This window comes from Fringilla coelebs (assembly GCF_963513975.1).
Source record: "Fringilla coelebs genome assembly, chromosome: 5".
Taxonomy (NCBI): Eukaryota; Metazoa; Chordata; class Aves; order Passeriformes; family Fringillidae; genus Fringilla; species Fringilla coelebs.
In genome coordinates this window covers 906083-927489 of record NC_140033.1, presented here as the reverse complement: position 1 = coordinate 927489, position 21407 = coordinate 906083, and the positions used below count along the sequence as shown (strand labels likewise).

Genomic DNA, 21407 nt, shown 5'->3' with positions numbered 1-21407 from the left:
TGAACAGTATTCTAATTTAATAAATAAATAACCTAAAACACACTGTCGACTATGGCAGCAAGCCCGGCTCTAGCGTGGGAAGCTTGCGCGGTTTCATCCTGTACAGTAGTTGAGAAAGACTCGGGTGCTTGTTGCAGTTCCTGGCGATTCTCCTGTGGCAGGAACTCAATATCTGGGAAAAGGAGGAAAAACGGAGCTTGGGTGAGCGGGAAGGGGTGAGAAGCTGCCCCGGCATCACCACGGTGGATTTTGGGAGGGGGAGACGCCAAGGCTGAGGAAGGGACTCGGTCCTTGCTGCCCCCGAGGTGCCCAGGGGAAGCTGGAGGGGCCGTGGCTCCCCCTCAGGGCAGGGAATTCCCCGAGACCCTCAATGGATCCCAACCTCTCCAGGACAAACCTCGCTCCCCACAAGGCTGGGCACCAAAACCAGGCACAGAGAGCTGAACCGGAGGGAATTCCTGCACAGCCACAGGGAAGCACCAGGAGTTTGCAAGGAAAAAAGCTCAGGATCTGGGAAAACCCAGTGATCCCCAAACTGGGAGTGTTCTGGTGCTCTCTGCCTGCCAAGAAAATCCCTTTTCCTGCAGGAAAAGGATCTGGGCTTCACCCTCCCAAGCAGATCCACTTTTGCACAAAGCCGTTTCATTTTCACAGTGGAAATTCATGGCAGTGCTGGCTAAAAAATGTGGAGAGGGAAGCGATCCAGGGCTCCTACTGAAAATTATTATTATTTTGGGGATCTGCCCAGCCTGTGCTCAGGAAGGAGCCGTGGAGCTGAGCCCGTGGGAGCAGCCCTGGGGCCGAGGCTGCTCTGTGCCACCTCATCCTCCGTCAAACTTTAAAAATAAAGCTGCTACCGAGCCGGTGGCATCGCGCTGGCATCTGCCACGTCTGGGTGACAGCTGCTGCCACGCACAAAGGGCTCCTGTCCTGCCAAGAGCTCCTGTCACGGCTCCAAGCGCACCAGCCCCTCCCTGCTGCCCGCACCGGCACTGAGCAGAGAGCCCTCGGAATCATCTCAGGGCATGGCTGGGGCTCAACCCCGGCTGACCCCACGGCGGGGCAGGAGCAGAGGGCTGGGAGGGCACACGGAGGGCACCAGGAGGGGTCAGGGCTGGGAGGGGACAGGGAGGGGACAGGGCTGCAGGGCACCTGTAGTAGTTGGGTTTGAAGGGTCCGTTCTTGTTGAGCCCCAGGTACTTGGCCTGCTCGTCCGTCAGCTCCGTCAGGTGCGCGTCGAACGTGGGCAGGTGCAGGCTGGCCACGTACTCGTCTGGGGGCAGAGGAGGCCAGGCCTCGTCACAACAGCCAAGGGAGGCCACAGCGAGAGCCCCGGGCTGAGGCACAACCCAGCTGGCACCTCTGGCTGGTGTCACCCCACCCCAAGAGCAGGACAAGCCAGCCCTGCCTCAACACTCCTGATTCCCACCAAAAAGCCCCAGGTGTGCCCAGGGTGGCTGTGTGCCCAGGAGGGGGCTCTGCTGGCAGGAGGGAGGCCCCATCCCTGGCAGAGACCCCACGGGACACCCCCTGCCCTGGGAGGCACCCCCTGCTCTCCACATGTGGGACAGGAGAGCAGCAAGAGCTGGAAGCCCCTGAGCTGGGCCCAGCGGCACCTCCCAGCTGTGACAGTGACCCAGCCCGGCCCAGCGCCACCTCCCAGCTGTGACAGTGACCCAGCCCGGCCCAGCGCCACCTCCCAGCTGTGACAGTGACCCAGCCCGGCCCAGTGCCACCTCCCAGCTGTGACAGCGACCCAGCCTGGCCCAGTGGCACCTCCCAGCTGTGACAGTGACCGAGCCCAGCCCAGTGCCACCTCCCAGCGGTTCCAGCCCAACACCCATGAGCAGAAGGCAGTGGGAACATTGTTACCCATTTTTTTAGGCAGCAAGTACACGTCCTGCTTGTAGCGGCCCTCGGGAGCGTTGTAGAGCTCTATCAGAGCCAGGGCCTGCAGAGAGGACACGGGGTCAGGGGCTGCTGTCCCTCAGAGCAGGGCCTGCCCCCCGCCCAGTCCAAGCCCCCCTCACCTGGGTGGTGGCCGTGATGGACAGGACAAAGGTGGGCACGGTGGAGCAGCTCAGGTTCAGCAGGCGGCCCTGGGAAGCAGAATCTGGCTGTTAACGGGGCCCCACACCCAGGCTGTAACCCCACAGGAGGGACAGGAGCCCCTGGAGCAATGGGTCCCTGCTGTGTCACCTGCACTGAGCCCCGAGGTGTGGCTGCCCTTAGGAAGTGGAAATCTCCCTGTGGGAGATACCCTGGAGAGGGATGAATTAAAACAGGGGAGCTTTTCTTCATCCCAGGAACTCAGCGGGGCCCTTGTGGCTCTGCACAAGTCCCTGCCAGGAGGGGACAGCCGGGGGGGGTCGGGCTGTGCTCCAGGGAACAGGGACAGGAGGAGAGGGAACGGCCTCAGGCTGGGCCAGGGGAGGTTTGCATTGGATTTTAGGGAAAATTTCTCCATGGAAAGGGTGGTCAGGCATTGGAACTGCCCAGGGCAGGGGTGCAGTCCCCATCCCTGGAGGGATTTCAAAGCCCCGTGGATGTGGCACTTGGGGACAGGGTGGCTTTGGCAGTGCTGGGAATGGCTGGACTCGATGGACTCAGAGGTGTTTTCCAACCCAAACCATTCTGTGATTCCCTGAGCCCAGCCCACGATGCACAGGGGCTGCAGCTGCTGCTCTCACCTCTGCCAGCAGCACGATCCTCTTGCCGTCGGGCCAGATGACGTGATCCACCTGGGACCGCACCCGCTCCCAGGTGAGCTCGGGCGTGCGCAGGCTGGCCTGGGGAGCAGGAGAGGTCACAGCAGCACCCCAGAGCCCCAGGAGCTCAGCATGGCTGGGAACAGGCAGCAACCCCTGCCAGCACCCTGGGACTGTCCTCCCCTGGGTCCCACCCCGGCCCCAGAGCAGCCACACCTCTGTGATTCACAGCCTGGACTGCTTCTGTGAGCTCAGCACATCAAAGCTCCAGAGCTGGTGAGGAGGATTCACCTCACCCCAAACAGTGTCACTCAAAGCACAACCACCCAAACAAAGCACCATCACCCCAAAACATCATCACCCCAAACAGTGTCACTCAAAGCACAACCACCCCAAACAAAGCACCATCACCCCAAAACACCATCACCCCAAACAGTGTCACTCAAAGCACAACCACCCCAAACAAAGCACCATCACCCCAAAACATCATCATCCTAAAGCACTGTCAGCCCAAAACAGCATTATCCCAAAGCACTCTGACCCTAAAAGAGTTGCCCCAAAGCACCATCATCCCAAACAACACTGTCCCAAAGAACCATCATCCTAAAACACTGTAACCCCAAGGCACCATCACTTTAAAACACCATCACCCAAAACACTGTTAGCCCAAAACTCCATCACCCCAAAACACCATCACCCCAAACAGTGTCACTCAAAGCACAACCACCCCAAAGCACCATCACCTCAAAACATCATCACCCTAAAGCACTGTCAGCCCTAAACTGCATTATCCCAAAGCACTCTGACCCTAAAACACTGCAACCCCAAACATCATCACCCCAAAAGTTACCCCAAACACTGTTCAGCCCAAAACATCGTTATCCCAAAATAACATTACCCTGAATACTTTTTATAAGCTACAAGAACGTTGAAAATTTGGTGGATGGTAATTGATGTTTTATGATCCTGATTTATATTTTTGTTTGGTTTTTTGGGGGGGGGGAAGAAGATGGGGGGAAAGGGTTGGTTTTGTAATTTGTTTTGGGGTGATTGTGGGATGATGACTGATTGTTGTTTTTAATACTAGGAGATACAGAGGAAAGTTAATTGAAGATGGATTGATGGCAAGTGGTTTGGATACTGTAGGGATACATGGTTTAATTGTTTAACAAAACAACCCAAAAACGTCAAGATCAAAAAAATGAATGCATAAAATGGGATTTAACTGACAGTTCCTAGTGAATGAAAGGACCCCAAACCACCATCCCCCAAAACAGTCACTCAAAGCACCACCACCCCAAACACCCCAGCCCCAAGGCACCCCCACCCCAAGCCCCAGTACCCCAAACAGCACCTCAGAACACCAGTGCTGTCAGTCTCCTCCAGCTGTGCCCCACAGCCCGTGCCCAGCCCGCCCCCAGCCCGCCGGCCGCGCTCACCACGTCGATCTCGGTGTTGGAGTGGCCCATGTTGCAGACGATGCAGCTGTTCTTCATCCTGTCCAGATGTTCCCTGGTCACCACGTTCTTGTTCCCTGCAGCAGCACAGCTGGGTAAATCCCCTGCCCTGCCCCTGGGGCTCTCCCTGAGGCCCAGGCTGGCTGGGGCTGCCCCTCCCGCCCTGCTGGCCCCGTACCTGTGCAGGTGATGACGATGTCCACCTGCCTGATCACCTCGTTGAGCTTCACCAGCCGGAACCCGTCCATGCTGAGGGGGAACACGGGCACAAAGTGACCCCAGACCCCGATTTTAACCCCCTGATGAGCCACTGGGAGTTTCTGGGGTCATCCTGGAGGGTCTGGGACATTTGTGAGCAGAAGTGGGAAGGGATTTGGGGGGTTCCCATGTCCTGTCAAGGCCTTCTCATCTGCAAGCCTCAATTCTCAACCCTGATGGGAACCCTGATGATTCTCCTCCTGCAGGGAACATCCAGGAGCTGTGGATCTGCTCAGAATCCAGGTTAGGATGGATTTAGAGCATCCTAAAAAACACCCCAAAGCTGTGGGTGCCTCTCACCACCCCAAAATCCTTATTTAGGCACCTGCAGAGCCCTCAGAGGGGCTGAGCCCCGGCAGGCCTGCCCTGCCCTCCCCAGCAAGGTGAGCTCAGGGATAACAAGGGCAGGCTGGGTTTTTTTGGGATTTGTTGACAATCCTCCCAAGAGCTCCTTCCTGTGCCTCTCACAAACTGCAAAATTGTAGTTACTAAAAAAAAAAAGTCATTTTTTTCTGCTGCCTGTCCCCATTTCCTGAGCTTTTCCCCACTGCAAGCTCCTCCTGAGAGGGGCCACGTGCTGCTGCTGCTGCCTCGTGCAGGGCCAGGGAAGGGATGGCTGGAAATTCCCAGCTGAGGATGGATGAAGGTCACAGAGCAGCCCAAAAGTTCATCAGCTCTGCTAATTAGAACTCATTAGTCCCCTCACCCCAACAACCTGGTGAGGAGCAGGCTGAGGGTTTGGGGGGCTCTGGGTGTTTTTGGGATCCCACAGCTGGGGATGCACAAGGAGGATCCAAACCCAGCTGTGCCTGCTGAGGGGCTGAGGGGCTGGGGGGTCACAGGACCCCAAACACCCCCAGGGCGAGGTGGGGGCACAGCCCTGGAGAGCCACGGAGCAGCTCATTCCCAAAATGCCTGCAAGCCACATCCCAAACTCCTGGCTGCTGAGGGATGGGATAAACTGGGAGGTGCTCTAGGGCAGGGCCCTTTCCTGGGATGGGACAGAGTGGGAGATGTTTTAGGGCAGGGCCCCTTTCATGGTGTGGGATAAACTAGGAAGTGCTTTAGGGCAGATTGGATAAACTGGGAGATGTTTTACAGCAGGGCCCTTTCCTGGGATGGGATAAACCAGGAGATGCTTTAGGGCAGGGCCTGTTTCATGGGTTGGGATAAACTGGAGATGCTTTAGGGCAGATGGGATAAACTGGGAGATGTTTTAGGGCAGGGCCCAGGGCAGAGCTGGGGCTACAGAAACCCCTCTGGGAAGGATCCCCAGGGCAGAGCTGGGGCTGGAGGAGCCCCTCTGGGAAGGATCCCAGGCAGGGGGTGCAGGAATCTCCTCTGGAAGGATCCCCAGGGCAGGGGGGAGCAGGAACCCTCTGGAAGGATCCCAGGCAGGGGGTGCAGGATCCCTCTGGAAGGATCCCAGGACAGGGAAGGTGCAGGATCCCAGGCAGGGGGTGCAGGATCCCTCTGGAAGGATCCCAGAGCAGGGAAGGTGCAGGATCCCAGGCAGGGGGTGCAGGATCCCCTCTGGAAGGATCCCAGGGCAGGGAAGGTGCAGGATCCCTCTGGAAGGATCCCAGGCAGGGGTGCAGCCCTACCAGGCCTGCAGGGCGCAGATGGGGTCGATCTCGGTGACGTAGACGATGGAGCCCATGGCCTTCAGGGCGGCACAGCAGCCCTTCCCCACCTGCAACGGGGACACAGCTCAGGGAAACTCTGCTCCTGGGGCAGCCCTCCCTGGGGTGCAGCAATCCCAGACTCAGGCCTGCCTTAGGGAAGACAGGCACTAAAACCCCCCTGGTTCTGGTCCCAGGGGGTGTTCCAGAGCCTCCTGCAGCCTTTGCTCCCCTCAGGAAGCTTTAGGGGTAATTAACCTCGGAGGGTTAACGAGCTTTAACCTTTGCCCAGCACAGGCAGTGCAGGGAATCCAGGTTAAAATGTTCCCAAAAATGTGATTTCAGCAGGAAAAACGGACCCATTCCAGCTGCTTGGGCATTAAAAAAATTCCAGTAGAGCACCCACTGCAACTGGTGTGAACTGGTCCTGAGAAAAACTGGGAAAAGAGGAATATTCCCATGTGGAGAGAGGGTGAAGGGATAAATCAAGATTAATTCTCTCTTGACCACACTGGAATGCCCAGAACATCTGCAGAACCCCTGAGTTTAGTAAAATCAGATTAAACATAATATTAAAATTATAGAAATATGTGTTGTGTCAATATGTGGGCATGCCAATATCCAGGTATTAAAGAGATGCAGAATATTTAATATATTTTTTAAAATGACTCAACTTTGGCATCTCTTTAATAATAAAGAAATGAAGAAAACTTTCAGGTTTTGGCAAACTCCAGAGGTTTGGAGGGTCCTGCAGGTGCAGAGCAAAGACCTGAGGGTGGAGGAAGCTGTGCTGAGGATTTGGACATGGAATTCCTGTGGGAAAAGGGGGAAAATTGGGAAAATGGAGCCCCTTACCTCCCCATAGCCACAAACCACCACCTGCTTCCCTCCAAACATCATGTCTGTTGTCCTCTTCAGGCTGAGGAAAAAGGGGAAAAAAAACCACAATTAAAGGTCAGAATTCCAGCCCAGCACTAAGAGCTGCTCCAAGGATGGATCCACAGCTGGCTCCTGCCTCCCTGAAATTCCAGGGGAAGAGAAAACCCCAAAAGCACCTAAAAATTCCCTTTTCCTTTTGGAAGGATGGGGCTTCTTTTGTTCTTCCAACAAAGAGGATGGAATTGGGGTTTGGAGCCCTTTTTTTTTTTTTTTTTTGATTTTGATTCATTTACCCTTTGTTTTGACACTCCCAAAATATTGAAAATCCTCTCCAAAAATCCTTTAATCTGAATTTTTATTGTCAACCCCAAGTGCCCCCCAAGGAAGAGCCCCAGGAGCAGCAGGGGAGGGGGAACTCCTTGCCAGAACCCCAGAGCTTTTCCCAAATGAAGCTCCCCCTTCCTCTGGTTTCCTTCTGCTCCCTCCCTGAGCGTGTCCTACATTCCAGGCTATTTTTAGCTCTGGAGTAAATAGGTTAGCAGTGCAGGGAAGGTGAAATTCCCTCCCTTTTCCAGGGAAATTCAGCTAAAACCCACAGCAGCTTCGAGGCACCTCTGCTCTCATCTGCCCTGACCCCGTCCTCAATTCCTGCACCAGGCTGAACCCAAATCCTGATTTACCCCCAAGGTGTTTGCATGGAATCCCTGGACTTTTTGGGTTGGAAAGGACTTTAAATCCCATCCCATCCCATCCCATCCCATCCCATCCCATCCCATCCCAGGGACACCTCCCACTGTCCCAGGCTGCTCCAGCCCAGTGTCCAGCCTGGCCTTGGGCACTGCCAGGGATCCAGGGGCAGCCCCAGCTGCTCTGGGAATTCTGTTCCCATATTTCACCCCCCCATCATCCCCATTCCTTGTTCCTTGGAAGGGGCTGCTGCACATCCCAAGTTCATGGATTGCTCATGGATTGTGCCACAAATGATGTCACAACAAGGACAAAATCTGTCCCAGCCTCACTCAGCCGTGCTGGAATTTGGGGCTGCAGGGACACGGACACCCAATTCCATGAAAAGAAAGGGAATAAAGGGCTGGAGAGAGCAAAGGGCTAGAGGGACACACAAGGGACACAGGCAGATTTTATCCAAAGGGGAGAGGGACAGCAATTCTGACGTAGGGAAGGATTTTATTCTCCTCTGACACACGAACTGAGCCGAGATGATCCAAATGGCAGCAGAGAAGAGCCCTGTGGGAATCCCTCCCCGTTCCCTGTGGGAATCCCTCCCTGTTCCCTGTGGGAATCCCTCCCTGTTCCCTGTGGGAATCCCTCCCTGTTCCCCAGGGAATCCCTCCCCATTCCCTGTGGGAATCCCTCCCCGTTCCCCAGGGAATCCCTCCCCATTCCCCAGGGGATCCCTCCCCATTCCCCAGGGGATCCCTCCCCATTCCCCAGGGGATCCCTCCCCATTCCCCAGGGGATCCCTCCCCATTCCCCAGGGGATCCCTCCCCGTTCCCCAGGGGATCCCTCCCCGTTCCCCAGGGGATCCCTCCCCGTTCCCAGGGAATCCCTCCCCATTCTCCAGGGGATCCCTCCCCGTTCCCAGGGAATCCCTCCCCGTTCCCAGGGGATCCCTCCCCGTTCCCAGGGGATCCCTCCCCGTTCCCCAGGGGATCCCTCCCCGTTCCCTCTCACCCGTCCAGGATGGACTCCCGGCAGCAGTAGAGGTTGTCAAACTTCTGCTTGGTGACCGAGTCGTTGACGTTCATGGCCGGCACGCAGAGCTTCCCCGCCTTGGAGAGCTGGTACAGCCTGGCAGGGCACAGGGCCAGGGCTCATCCAGGGAACTCAGCCCTGCACTCAGGGGGTGTGGGATGGAAAGGGCCCTAAAGATCATCCTGGCCATGGCAGGGGCACTGGACACTGTCCCAGTGTCCAGCCTGGCCTGGGACACTGCAGGGATGCAGGGGCAGCCCCAGCTGCTCTGGCAATCCCAGCCCAGGCAGGAATTCCTCATTGCCAAGATCCCATCCATGCCTGCCCTCTGGCAGTGGGAGCCATTCCCTGGGTGCTGTCCCTGCAGGCCTTGTCCCCAGTCCCTCTGCAGCTCTCCTGGAGCCCCTGCAGGCCCTGGAATGTGCTGGAAGCTCTCCCTGGAGCCTTCCCTTCTCCAGCATCCCCCTGCTCTCAGCTCTGGGCACAGACTCAACTCCCCATAGCAGGAAAGTCACTAAATATGAATTTAAACACCTCACTGTGGCTCTTCTTTCAAGAGAGTCTGAAAATCCCGTTCCTGCTCCAGCCCTTGGGAAGGAGAAGCTGCCTTTGGAAATCTCTTCTTCCCACACTGGGATTTCAGATACTAAAAATATCACCAGTCCTTCTCCTGACCCCACTGGTGCAGAGCTGGAGCCACTTCCCCGTTTCACACATTTCATTTCCCTGCTCCAGGAGCTGCCTGAACCTCTGGCCAAGCTCTGATCCAGCTCAGAGCTGCAGCCAAGCCTTTCCCCCTGCAGAACTCAGCAAACAGTGCTGCTCTCCTCAGTTCCCTGTTCCCTGGCACCTGTGATGGGATGAATTCCATGGAAAAGCTCCTGTGACATCTCCCAACCCCCAGAGCTGCTCCCACCCCGGCTCTGCTGCTGCCAGGGACTGAGGCATTTCACTCACTCATCCCTCAGGTTCTCCCTTCCCCAAAACCAGCTCAGTTCCTCTTCCCAAATCTCACTTCTGCCCACGGATTTAAGGCAGGGCTGGGCTCTTGGCTTCCTCCTCCACACCGGGTGAGAGCCTCTCCTCCCACCCCCAGCAGGGGCTCCTGCTCCTCCTGGGAGCTCAGAGCAGCTCCAGGGGTCCTGCTCAGATTAGAGCAGGCCCCATGCAAAGCCAGGCCTGGGGAAAAGCAGAGCCCAGCTGTGGGGCTCAGCGCTGAGCTCAGCTGTGGGGCTGGGCCGTGTCCCGAACCTGTGCACCCCAGTGACGCTCTCCTCCACGATGCCCTTGATCTTCTTGAACATGTTGGGGTATTTCTTGTAGATCCAGTGGGTGAGATCTCCCCCATCATCCAGGATCTGGAATAAAAACAGCCACAGAGTCACCTGGGGCCGGGCAGGGAGCCACGGAGCCACTGCTGGAATAAACACATCCGAGATGGGCAAGGAGAGCAAAACTCTGGCAAACTGCCTGGGGAAGGGCAGGCAGGAAAACAACAGCCCCAGAAATCTCAGAATTCCAGGGAAAAGAGAGATCCAAGAGCTTGGCCAGTCTTATGTGTATGGAAAGACCTGGAATGGCACCCAGGGGAGGTGCTGGGCCCAGAGGGGCCCCTGAAGAAGAAAAGGTCCAAGAAAAGGAAAAAAGCCAAGTGTGAGAACCCTGCTGGATTCCAGGGAAAACAGGGAGCAGAGGTCACCCAGGGCAGGGCAGGGCAGTGCCCAGGGGCTGCACAGGGTGACAGCAACACGGCCACCATCAGCCTCAGAGTCACCATCACCATCACCATCATCATCCTTGCACATTCCACACACTGATGTCAAACACTTTTCACTGCATCATCATCATCATCATCCTCCTCATCCCACTCTTTGCACATTCCCTACACCAAAGTCAAAGATTTCTCACTGCATCCTCCTCCTTTTCCTCCTCCTTCCCTTTCCATATTCCTTACACTGAGGTCAAAGACTTCTCACTTCACCATCACCATCATCATCTTCATCCTCTGCTTTGCATGTTCCCTACTCTGACACAAGGAATTCCAACGGGCATCATCATCCTCCTCACCAGCCTCATCCTTGTATATTCCATGCACTGCTGTCAAAGACCTTTCACTGCCTCATTGTCCTCCTCCTCCTCCAAGATTTCTCACTTCATCATCATCATCATCATCATCATCATCATCATCATCATCATCATCACCATCATCATCACCACCCCATGGTGATTGCTTCCCAAGGGATTCCCTGCACTCACAGCTCCGTGTCCCATCCACGGGCTGGGAAGGGTTAAGGGGAACTGGGAGCTCTCCTGGGCCAGCCAGGGAGGAATGTGGAATCCAGAATGTGGAACTCCCTGGCTCCCAGGACTCTTCATTTCACTGATCCCTGTTTAGTGTTTAATCCTCTTCCAAGAGAGAATCCAGCCCTTGGCAGGTTCCCCTTTCCCGGGGGAGCAGGGCATGGAAACCCCACAGAGGAGATCCCTGGGGGGCTGGGAGGTCACCTGGGTGTGGCCCCCCCAGACTCCAACAGCCCATCCCACATCCCTGCAGTTTGCCCAGCTTTTTGCTGCTTTGGCCTCATTCCTATTCTTCTAAGCAGGTTTGGGTTGATTTTTTTGGGGAAATTGTTTTTCCCAGAGAAGAGCAGCCTTGGCAGCTCTGGAGCTTCCCTCCAGGTCACTACATCCCTCCCTCAGCCCTTCCATCCAATGTTTGCTCCAGCAGAAAATCCCCAGAGAGGCTTTTCCATGAAGGAAACCTTGCAGATTCCGTATTTTCCAGGAAAAATCCCTTTTCTGAACCATTCCTGTGCTGAGGGAGCCTTCCCCTGAAGGTCAGAATTCCCAGAGCCTTCCATGAAGGATTCCCAGAATGGAATGGCCACGAACTGGGCCCGTGTCCAAGGAACAGGGAGCAATGATGGGAAAATTGAGGGTGGCACGGAATTCTCAGAGAGCTGGGGCTGCCCCTGGATCCCTGGAACATCCAGGGCCAGGCTGGATGGGGATGGAGCAGCCTGGGACAGTGGGAGGTGTCTCTGTGGAACCCAAACCATCCCATAATTCCATGACTTTAGATCCTTCCCACACTCTGTTCCTCACCCAGCATCCTATTTCTTATCTCTAAAACCATTTATCATCATTTCTTATCTCTAAAACCACGGATCTCCAAAATCCAGCAAAATCCCTGGGAACAGCTCCAAGATCCTGGTGCTCCCTCCATCATTTCCAGGAGCAGGTCTGAAAACAGTTCCAGAATGAAGAGACCCTGGGAAGGCAAATTCTGCATTTTCTGGGACACTGACTTGTACCAAAAGTGACATTTTGGATGGGAAATGATTCCTCAAAGAGCAGAACAAAGCTGCTCTCAGGTCTAGACTCAGTCTGATACCTCGGGGGTGGATTTTTTTGACATTCCTGGTTCTTTTTAAAGGTGACAGCGACTGGAAGGGACAAAAATCCCACCTCAAACGAGCCAATATTGGCAAAAACCCAACTCAGATCCACGTTTCCACCTTTGATCACTTCCCATATTTAGATCAGGAGCTCCAGGGCTCAAAATCCTTGGGGAAATGTGATGAAAACAGCACGTCTGACAGCTGAAAATTATTCTGCTCACCCAATTCCAGGTTCCTGTTTTCCCTGGAAACAAGGGCAGGATAAAAAGGGAGTTGGGCACCTGAGGTTTGTGTGGTTTAAAGTGTGGAAATCAGGGAAAAATCTGGGCTTTGTTCCCAAAAATCACCTCAGCCAAAGGTGAGAATTTAAAGGTCAAAAGGGTGAAAAAAACACTTTTCAAAAAATACTGATTTGGAGCCATTTTTAGAAGCTTACACTGCAGCAAGATGCTCTGAAATCAAAGGAAATACCCCAAAAATGGCATTAGTACAGCTTCTTCTGGGAGCACTGAAACCAAACCTCGCCTGGTGAGATCCAGGGGGTTTAGCTGCCTTTCCCTTCCCCCTCCAGGTGGGATTTTTCCAGGTGGGATTTCTCCAGGTGGGATTTTTCCAGGTGGGATTTCTCCAGGTGGGATTTCTCCAGGTGGGATTTTTCCAGGTGGGATTTCTCCAGGTGGGATTTTCCAGGTGGGATTTCTCCAGGTGTTTCCCCACTCACCATGTTGGGCTGCCAGCCCTCGACGTTGACGCAGCGGTCGATGCACCACCAGAAATCGTCCTCGGATTCGCCCTTCCAGGCAAACACTGGGAACCCTGGCCAGGGAGGGAGAGGGGGTTAGGCAGGAAAATCCCCTGGGAATCAGCTCTTGGACACTGATTTATTAATTCATGGGTTCATTTAATAGATTCAATTATTACTCAGCCTCAGCCAGTAAGACCCAGGGTGGGTTTGGCTCCTTTGGGTGTCCCAGAGTTCGGGGTCAGACCTGTGTCTTCAGCCAGGGGAATTCCCTGACTTTAACCAGGTAAAATCCTTGGGCTTACTCAGGTAAAACCCCTGGAAGTATCCAGGTAAAACCCTTGGGCTTACCCAGGTAAAATCCCTGACATGACCCAGGTAAAACCCCAGGCCTTACCCAGGTAGAATTCCTGGATTTAGCCAGGTAAAACCTTTGGATTTACCTGAGTAAAATCCCTGGTCTTACCCAGGTAAAATCCCCAGACTTATCCAGGTAAAATCCCTGGCCTTACCCAGGTAAAATCCCTGGCCTTACCCAGGTAAAATCTCTGGCTTCATCCAGGTAAAACCCTTGGTCTTACCCAGGTTAAATCCCTGTTATGACCCAGGTAAAATCCCTGGATTTATCCAGATAAAACCCTTGGCCTTACCCAGGTAAAACCCCTGGATTTATCCAGGTAAAATCCTTGGCATTGCCCAGGTAAAATCCTTGGATTTACCCAAGGAAAACCCCATGTTTTATCCAGGTGAAGCTCTTGGTCTTTTCCATGTAAAATCCCTGGTTTTGCCCAGGTGAAATCCCTGTCATGATCCAGATAAATTCCTGGATTTATCCAGGTAAAACCCTTGGATTTACCCGAGTAAAATCTCTGGTTTTATCCAGGTAAAGGCCCTGGACACACCCAGGATTTCCCAGGTAACCCCCACACGCTCAGTTTTTGCTCTGTGATTCACATTTCCCCCAAATTCTCTCTTTCACCTGAGTTGTGCCCCAAATTATAGAACCTAAACCAAATTTAGCTTCATTTCTCTGGGCAAAACAATTTCCAGCTTCAGCTCATAAATGACATTTTTACCGAGGATTTCACCTGGACAAGACCAAAGATATTACCTGGATAACTCCAGGGGTTTTACCTGGGTAAGTCCAGGAAAAAAAAATATTCCAAGAATTCCAGAGCTTTGGAAAGGGGGGATTTTGTGCTGTAGGTTATTCTAAACTGAAGAGAATGCAGGGAAAAAACCTTCCAAAGGGGTGATAAATGAGCTAAAAATGATGGAGCAGCAAAAATTCCCTAGAAAATCCAGGAGAAATTCCCTATAAAATCCAGAAACTCTCTATAAAATGCAGGAGGAATTCCTTATAAAACCCAGGATGAATTCCTTATAAAATGCAGTAGGAATTCCCCATAAAATGCAGGAGGAATTCCCTAGAAAATGCAGGAGAAATTCCCTATAAAATCCAGGATGAGTTCCTCATAAAATGCAGCAGGAATTACCTAGAATATGCCGAACAAATTCCCTATAAAATCCAGGAATTTTCTACAAAATGCGGGAGGAATTCCCTATAAATCCCAAGAGAAATTCCCTACAAAATCCAGGAGGATTTCCCTATAAATCCCAGTAGAAATGCCCTATAAATCCCAGGAAGAATTCCCTATAAAGCCCAGGAGGAATTCCCTATAAACTCCAGGATGAGTTCCTTATAAAATGCAGCAGGAATTACCTAGAATATACTGAACAAATTCCCTATAAAATCCAGGAGGAATTCCCTATAAAACCCAGGAGGAATTCCCTGTAAATGCAGGAGGAATTCCCTATAAAACCCAGGAGGAATTCCCTGTAAATGCAGGAGGAATTCCCTATAAAACCCAGGGGGAATTCCCTGTAAATGCAGGAGGAATTCCCTATAAAACTCAGGAGGAATTCCCTATAAAATCCAGGAGGAATTCCCTATAAATCCCAGGAGGAATTCCCTATAAATCCCAGGAGGAATTCCCTGTAAATGCAGGAGGAATTTCCTATAAAACCCAGGAGGAATTCCCTATAAATCCCAGGAGGAATTCCCTATAAATCCCAGGAGGAATTCCCTATAAAATCCAGTAGGAATTCCCTATAAATGCAGGAGAAATTCCCTATAAAATCCAGGAGAAGTTCTCTGTAAATCCCAGTAGGAATTCCCTCTAAATCCCGGGAGGAATTCCCGATGAACGCAGGAGTCCCCGCAGTCCGTACCGCTCTCGGCCAGGGCAGCGGCCACCTCGTTGAGGGTGGAGTAGATGTTGCAGGCGGCCCAGCGGCACTGAGCTCCCAGCGCTCCCAGCGTCTCCATCAGCACCTGCGCCCAAACACACGGCAATCAGCAGGATCGGGAATCAGCACAATTGGGAATCAGCACAATTGGGAATCAGAACAATTGGGAATCAGCACAATTGGGAATCAGCACAATTGGGAATCAGCACAATTGGGAAATCAGCACGGAGCGGGAAATCAGCACGGATGGGGAATCAGCACGGATTGGGAAATCAGAACAATCGGGAAATCAGCACGGAGCGGGAAATCAGCATGGATTGGGAAATCAGCACGGAGCGGGAAATCAGCTCGGATCGGGAAATCAGAACAATCGGGAAATCAGCATGGATCAGGAAATCAGCATGGATTGGGAAATCAGCACAATTGGGAAATCAGCATGGGTCGGGGAATCAGCACAATCGGGAAATCAGCACGGATCGGGAATCAGCAGGAATTGGGAATCAGCAGGAATCAGGAATCAGCACAATCAGGAAATCAGAACAATTGGGAAATCAGCTCAGATCAGGAAATCAGCACAGATCAGGAAATCAGCACGGATCGGGAAATCAGCATGGATGGGGAATCAGCATGGATCAGGAAATCAGCACGGATCGGGAAATCAGCACGGATCGGGAAATCAGCACGGATGGGGAAATCAGCAGGAATCGGGAATCAGCAGGAATCGGGAATCAGCACAATCAGGAAATCAGAACAATTGGGAAATCAGCATGGATCGGGAAATCAGCATGGATCGGGAAATCAGCATGGATCGGGAAATCAGCACGGATCGGGAAATCAGCACGGATCAGGAAATCAGCACGGATGGGGAATCAGCACGGATCAGGAAATCAGCTCAGATCAGGAAATCAGCATGGATCGGGAAATCAGCACAGATTGGGAAATCAGCTCGGATCAGCAAATCAGCACGGATCGGGAAATCAGCAGGAATTGGGAATCAGCACAATCAGGAAATCAGCACGGATCGGGAAATCAGCACGGATCGGGAAATCAGCACGGATCGGGAATCAGCACGGATGGGAAATCAGCATAAATTGGGTGTGTTTGCACACACACCATGGGAATCAGTAACATCGGGGGTTTTATTTGCAAAAACACCGTGAAAAGTGGCAAAATCAGGGGGAAACACCACGGAAATCACTAACATTGGGGGTTTTGTTTACAAAAACACCAGGAAAATCAGGAAAATCTGGGTTTTATCTGCAAAAACACCACGGAAATCAGTAACATCGGGGTTTATCTGCAAAAACACCGGGAAAATCACCAGAATTTCGGGTTTGTTTGCAAAAACACCAGGAAAATCAGCAAATTTCGGGGTTTTTTTTAGCAAAAACACCAGGAAAATCAGCAAATTTGGGGCTTTTTTTTTTGCAAAAACACCAGGAAAATCACCAAATTTTGGGGTTTTTTTTGTAAAAACACCAGGAAAATCAGCAAATTGGGGGTTTTGTTTCCAAAAACATCAGAAAAATCAGCAAATTGGGGGTTTTGTTTGCAAAAACATTAAGGAAATCAGCAGAAGTTGGAGTTTGTTTGGAGAAACGCCAGGAAAATCAGCAAAATTGGGAGTTCTGTTTAGAAATACACTGAGGAAGTCAGCAAAATTGGGAGAGTTGTTTGCAAAAACACTGGGAAAATCAGCAAAATCAAGGGGCTTATTTGCTGTTTGTTGGAAAGCTCCTGGGGGGATCTGAAGTTGGGTTTAAGTTCTGGAGGGTCTCTGAAGTTGGGTTTAAGCTCCTGGAGGGTCTCTGAAGTTGGGTTTAAGTTTCTGGAGGGGTCTCTGAAGTTGGGTTTAAGTTTCTGGAGGGTCTCTGAAGTTGGGTTTAAGTTTCTGGAGGGTCTCTGAAGTTGGGTTTAAGCTCCTGGGGGGGATCTGAAGTTGGGTTTAAGTTTCTGGAGGGGTCTCTGAAGTTGGGTTTAAGCTCCTGGGGGGTTCTCTTAAGTTGGGTTTAAGTCTCTGGAGGGTCTCTGAAGTTGGGTTTAAGCTTCAAGGTCACGTTGGAGCAAGCTGGTCCAGTGGAAGGTGTCCCTGCCCACTGGAATTGGATAATTTTAAGGTCTTTTCCAACCCAAACTATCCCAGGGTTGGATGGGACCTGAATTTGTTTTCAGGCAGCACCAGAAAACTGCACAATTCTGTAATTAAAGCCTTTTAAAAACCATTTAAATGGATGCCATAAATAAGAACTTGGAAGTTTATTTTTTATTTGTTGAGAGTTCATTTGGTAAAGTCCCAAATCCAGCCAGGAGGAATCACTGCTGTCCCATTTGGGGACAGTGGCAGCCCCTCCTGTCCCTGTTTGGGGTCTGGCTTAGGGAATCCCTTGTGCCCCTGTTTGGGGTCTGGCTTAGGGAATCCCTCGTGCCCCTGTTTGGGGTCTGGCTTAGGGAATCCCTTGTGCCCCTGTTTGGGGTCTGGCTTAGGGAATCCCTCGTGCCCCTGTTTGGGGTCTGGCTGAGGGAATCCCTCGTGTCCCTGTTTGGGGTCTGGCTGAGGGAATCCCTCATCTCTGTGTTTGTTTATGGGTCTGGCTTGGGGAATCCTGTCCTGTCTCTGGGGTCTGTTTTTGGGAATCCCTCCTCTCTCAGTTTTAGGGAATCCCTCCTCTCCCTGTGTGGGGTCAGTTTAGGGGATGGGCAGTGGGAATAGCCTGTGTGGGGTCAGTTTAGGGGATGGGCAGTGGGATGCCCCATTTAGGGTCAGTTTAGGGGATGGGCAGTGGGAATGCCCCATTTGGGGTCAGTTTAGGGGATGAGCAGTGGGAATGGCCTGTGTGGGGTCAGTTTAGGGGGATGAGCAGTGGGAATGGCCTGTGTGGGGTCAGTTTGGGGGATGGGCAGTGGGAATGCCCCATTTGGGGTCAGTTTGGGGGATGGGCAGTGGGAATGGCCTGTGTGGGGTCAGTTTAGGGGATGGGCAGTGGGAATGCCCCATTTGGGGTCAGTTTGGGGGATGGGCAGTGGGAATGCCCCATTTGGGGTCAGTTTAGGGGATGGGCAGTGGGAATGGCCTGTGTGGGTTTGGGGCTGGGCTCTCACCGCTGTCTGTGCTGTGATGTGAGTGCAGCCCACGATCTTGGCCCCAGCCAGGGGCTTCTCCCCCTGAGCTCTCTTCCTCAGAGCCATCAGCGCCGGCATCTCTGCGAGGGAAATGGGAAAAGGAAAATGGGGATGGGGTGGGAAGAGCTCAGGAGGAACAGCCCCCCCTGCCTGGCCTTCCCAAAAACTCCCACAGCTCCAAAACAGCCAAAGCCTCCAGAGCAAACACATCAAAACCCCCAAATCCCAAACACATCAAAATCCCCAAATCCCAAATACATCAAAACCCCCAAATCCCAAATACATCAAAATCCCTCTGGAGTTTTCCCTGCTATATTCAAATTTCTACCCCCAGGTGAGGCTGCAGGAAAATCTGCTTTGGGCTGAGGATTTGGGATTTGCTGCTCCACCTCTCCAACATCCAACACTTAAATCCTGCCTGGCCTTTGCTTTTTTATTTTTTGGAGGTAAACAAGCTAAAATTGTGACATTTATGGGATGGATTTCATCTTTTCTACCGATTTAACAAAACCAGTTTGAGTGCAGAGTACTCCTAACCCTGTAACTCCTTTTCCATCCCCAAAATCCCATGGAAGCTTTCCCATCCCAACAGGAATGGGGTCAGAAACGACTTCCTGGCATTCCCATTAATTTGCACGGCTATGGCAGCTTCAAAACAGCCAAAGCCTTGAGAGAAAACCCCAAATCCATCAAAATGACCCCAAATCCCACTGGATTTTCCCCTATTTTGTTCAAATTTTTGCCTCCCAGCTGAGGCTGCAGGAAAATCAGCTTTGGGCTGAGGATTTGGGATTTGCTGATTTGCTCCACCTCTCCAGTATCCAAACCCTGCCTGGCCTTTGCTTCTTTTTTCTTTTTTTTTTTTTTTTTTTTTTTTTAAAGCAATCAAGCTAAACCAAAATTGTGATGTTTATGGGATGGATTTCAGCTTTTCTACTGGTTTAAAAAATAACTTTGACCATAGAATAGTCCTTTAGCAGTTGGTTGGAAGCACACAGCACAACACTGTAACTCCTTTCCCATCCCCCAAAACTCCACGGAGACTTTCCTATCCCCCAAAACCCCCCAGAAGCTTTCCCATGGCAGCAGGAAGGGGGTGAGGCAGCCAGCAGCACCCTGAGCCCCAGCAGGAGGGGTCTGGGGGCAGGAGGAGCCCCGAGGAGCAGGAGGAGGGAGCCCCCTTACCCTGCTCGGCGATCTCGATCTCGCGGCGCCCAAACTCGGCCTGTTTGATGTTCTTGACGCAGAAATCGCTGCTGCCCTTGGAGTTCTTCTGCTGCTTGTCCCTTGGGGAGGTCTCATCCTCGGAGCTGTCCGTGCAGGAGGCAGCTGCAGGGAGCAGAGGAGGGCAGGAAGGGGGTAAAACACTCCCAAAATCCCCAGCACCCACAGGGGGTGTCCATGGATGTTCTTCCATCCCAGCTCCTTCCATCCCCAACTGGGATCTCTCCTTCTCCTCAAAAGAGTAATTTTCCCAGCTGGATTTACCTGGGATCAATTTTTAATTCTTATTGACCTCTACTTCAACACCACAGCAGAGGTGATGGGATTGAGCACTGCCTGGTTCCCCCACAGGCTCATCTCCATGGCCTTCTCCCACCCCTCTTCCCAAAGTTCTCCCATCTCTCTTCCCCAAGGTTTTCCCACCTCTCTTCCCCAAAGTTTTCCCACGTCTCTTCCCCAAAGTTCTGCCACCTCTCTTCCCAAATGTTCTCCCACCTCTCTTTCCCAGAAGTTCTCCCACCTCTCTTCCCCAAGGTTTTCCCACCTCTCTTTCCAAACATTCTCCCACCTCTCTTCCCAAAACTCAGGCCTCCACAGCTCCAAGACATCCCACAAAATGCCTGCTGGGGTTCAGAGCACTCCCAAGCCCAGTAGGAATTGTAATTTCAGGCCCTATTTCATCCCAGGGGGTGTGAGTTGATGATGATCCCGTTACTGTGGCATTCCCAATCCTTGGACCTGCTCCATCGCGGTGTTCCTTCACAGTGATGATGAGCTGCTGCTTGGGAGGCTCACGGGGGATGGCTGGAAGGAACTTCTCCATCAGGAGGGTAATCCACAGGCCTGGTGTGGATTGTCCAGGGAGCTGCTGGCTCCCCACCCTCAGGGGATTTTGGGAATTGTTTGGAAAGCCGGGGATCACCAGACGCTGTCCTGAGCCCCATGGGACCAGACTGAAGCTCTGCCTTGGGAGAGGCTGTGGATGTGCTGAATTCCCTCCAGGAGCTGTCAATAATTGTCTTCCTTCTTCATCAGTGTCCTCCAAACCTTTGATTATGGAATTAGACCATGGCAGACACATGGAAGAGCCCTTCATGGAGCTGGAAGTCCCCTTTCCTGTTTGATTCCTAAAATCCCATGTACTTGAATAAAATCACATCCATTTCTGATTGGAGTCATGATGGATCAACCAGCACTTTGGATCAGCTGAAGAAATCCTTTGTGCCACATCTTCTGGAATTCGGATTTCAGATTGTGCCACATTTTTGGATTCTCTGCAATCCTTCCTCACTGTGGGAAACCAAACCTCTTCTTCCATCATCCAGGACTGGCACCAGCAGCCAGGGAAATGCAATGAGCTCCAAATCCCAGCTCCTCTTTCCTCTTCAGGTGACCCTTCCAGGACCCAACTGGCCACTCCCTCATTCCTCATGGAATTGTTCTGCTCCAAGTCTTTCCAGCTCATGTGGTGCTTGTAAACTGAACCTGGGGCCTGGCATCCAAGGATTTGTTTCACCCCAGAGGAGTTCCACGGTGGAACAGCTCCACCCATGATGGCCCTGGTGGAGCTGGCCGGTATTTTGGATCACTGGGAATGATGGACTCGGTGATGGATACTCCTCCTCCTCAGCTCCTGGTGGAGCTGGCTGGTATTTGGATCACTGGGAATGATGGACTCGGTGATGGATACTCCTCCTCAACTCCTGGTGGAGCTGGCCGGTATTTGGATCACTGGGAATGATGGACATGGTGATGGATACTCCTCCTCAGCTCCTGGTGGAGCTGGCAGGTATTTGGATCACTGGGAATGATGGACATGGTGATGGATACTCCTCCTCCTCAGCTCCTGGTGGAGCTGGCCGGTATTTGGATCACTGGGAAGGATGGACACGGTGATGGATACTCCTCCTCCTGAGCTCCTGGTGGAGCTGGCCGGTATTTTGGATCACTGGGAATGATGGACATGGTGATGGATACTCCTCCTCAGCTCCTGGTGGAGCTGGCCGGTATTTGGATCACTGGGAATGATGGA

The 21407-nt window shown here is 52.5% G+C and overlaps 1 protein-coding gene across 1 annotated transcript in view; it reads right to left on the bottom strand.

The window, feature by feature from the left end:
• The window catches only part of AHCYL2 (adenosylhomocysteinase like 2), a 60160-nt gene continuing 38753 nt past the window's right edge, over positions 1–21407 (bottom strand). Inside the window, exons 3-17 of the mRNA XM_084206722.1 lie at positions 19337–19480; positions 18131–18231; positions 15014–15116; positions 12761–12855; positions 9890–9996; positions 8618–8734; positions 6901–6964; positions 6028–6116; positions 4344–4414; positions 4148–4242; positions 2691–2789; positions 2031–2099; positions 1873–1951; positions 1153–1273; positions 1–172 (exon numbers count right to left, since the gene is read on the bottom strand). Coding sequence (XP_084062848.1) covers positions 166–172; positions 1153–1273; positions 1873–1951; positions 2031–2099; positions 2691–2789; positions 4148–4242; positions 4344–4414; positions 6028–6116; positions 6901–6964; positions 8618–8734; positions 9890–9996; positions 12761–12855; positions 15014–15116; positions 18131–18231; positions 19337–19480 — 1361 coding nt within the window. The 3' untranslated portion in view covers positions 1–165. The remainder of the gene's footprint in view (positions 173–1152; positions 1274–1872; positions 1952–2030; positions 2100–2690; positions 2790–4147; positions 4243–4343; positions 4415–6027; positions 6117–6900; positions 6965–8617; positions 8735–9889; positions 9997–12760; positions 12856–15013; positions 15117–18130; positions 18232–19336; positions 19481–21407) is intronic.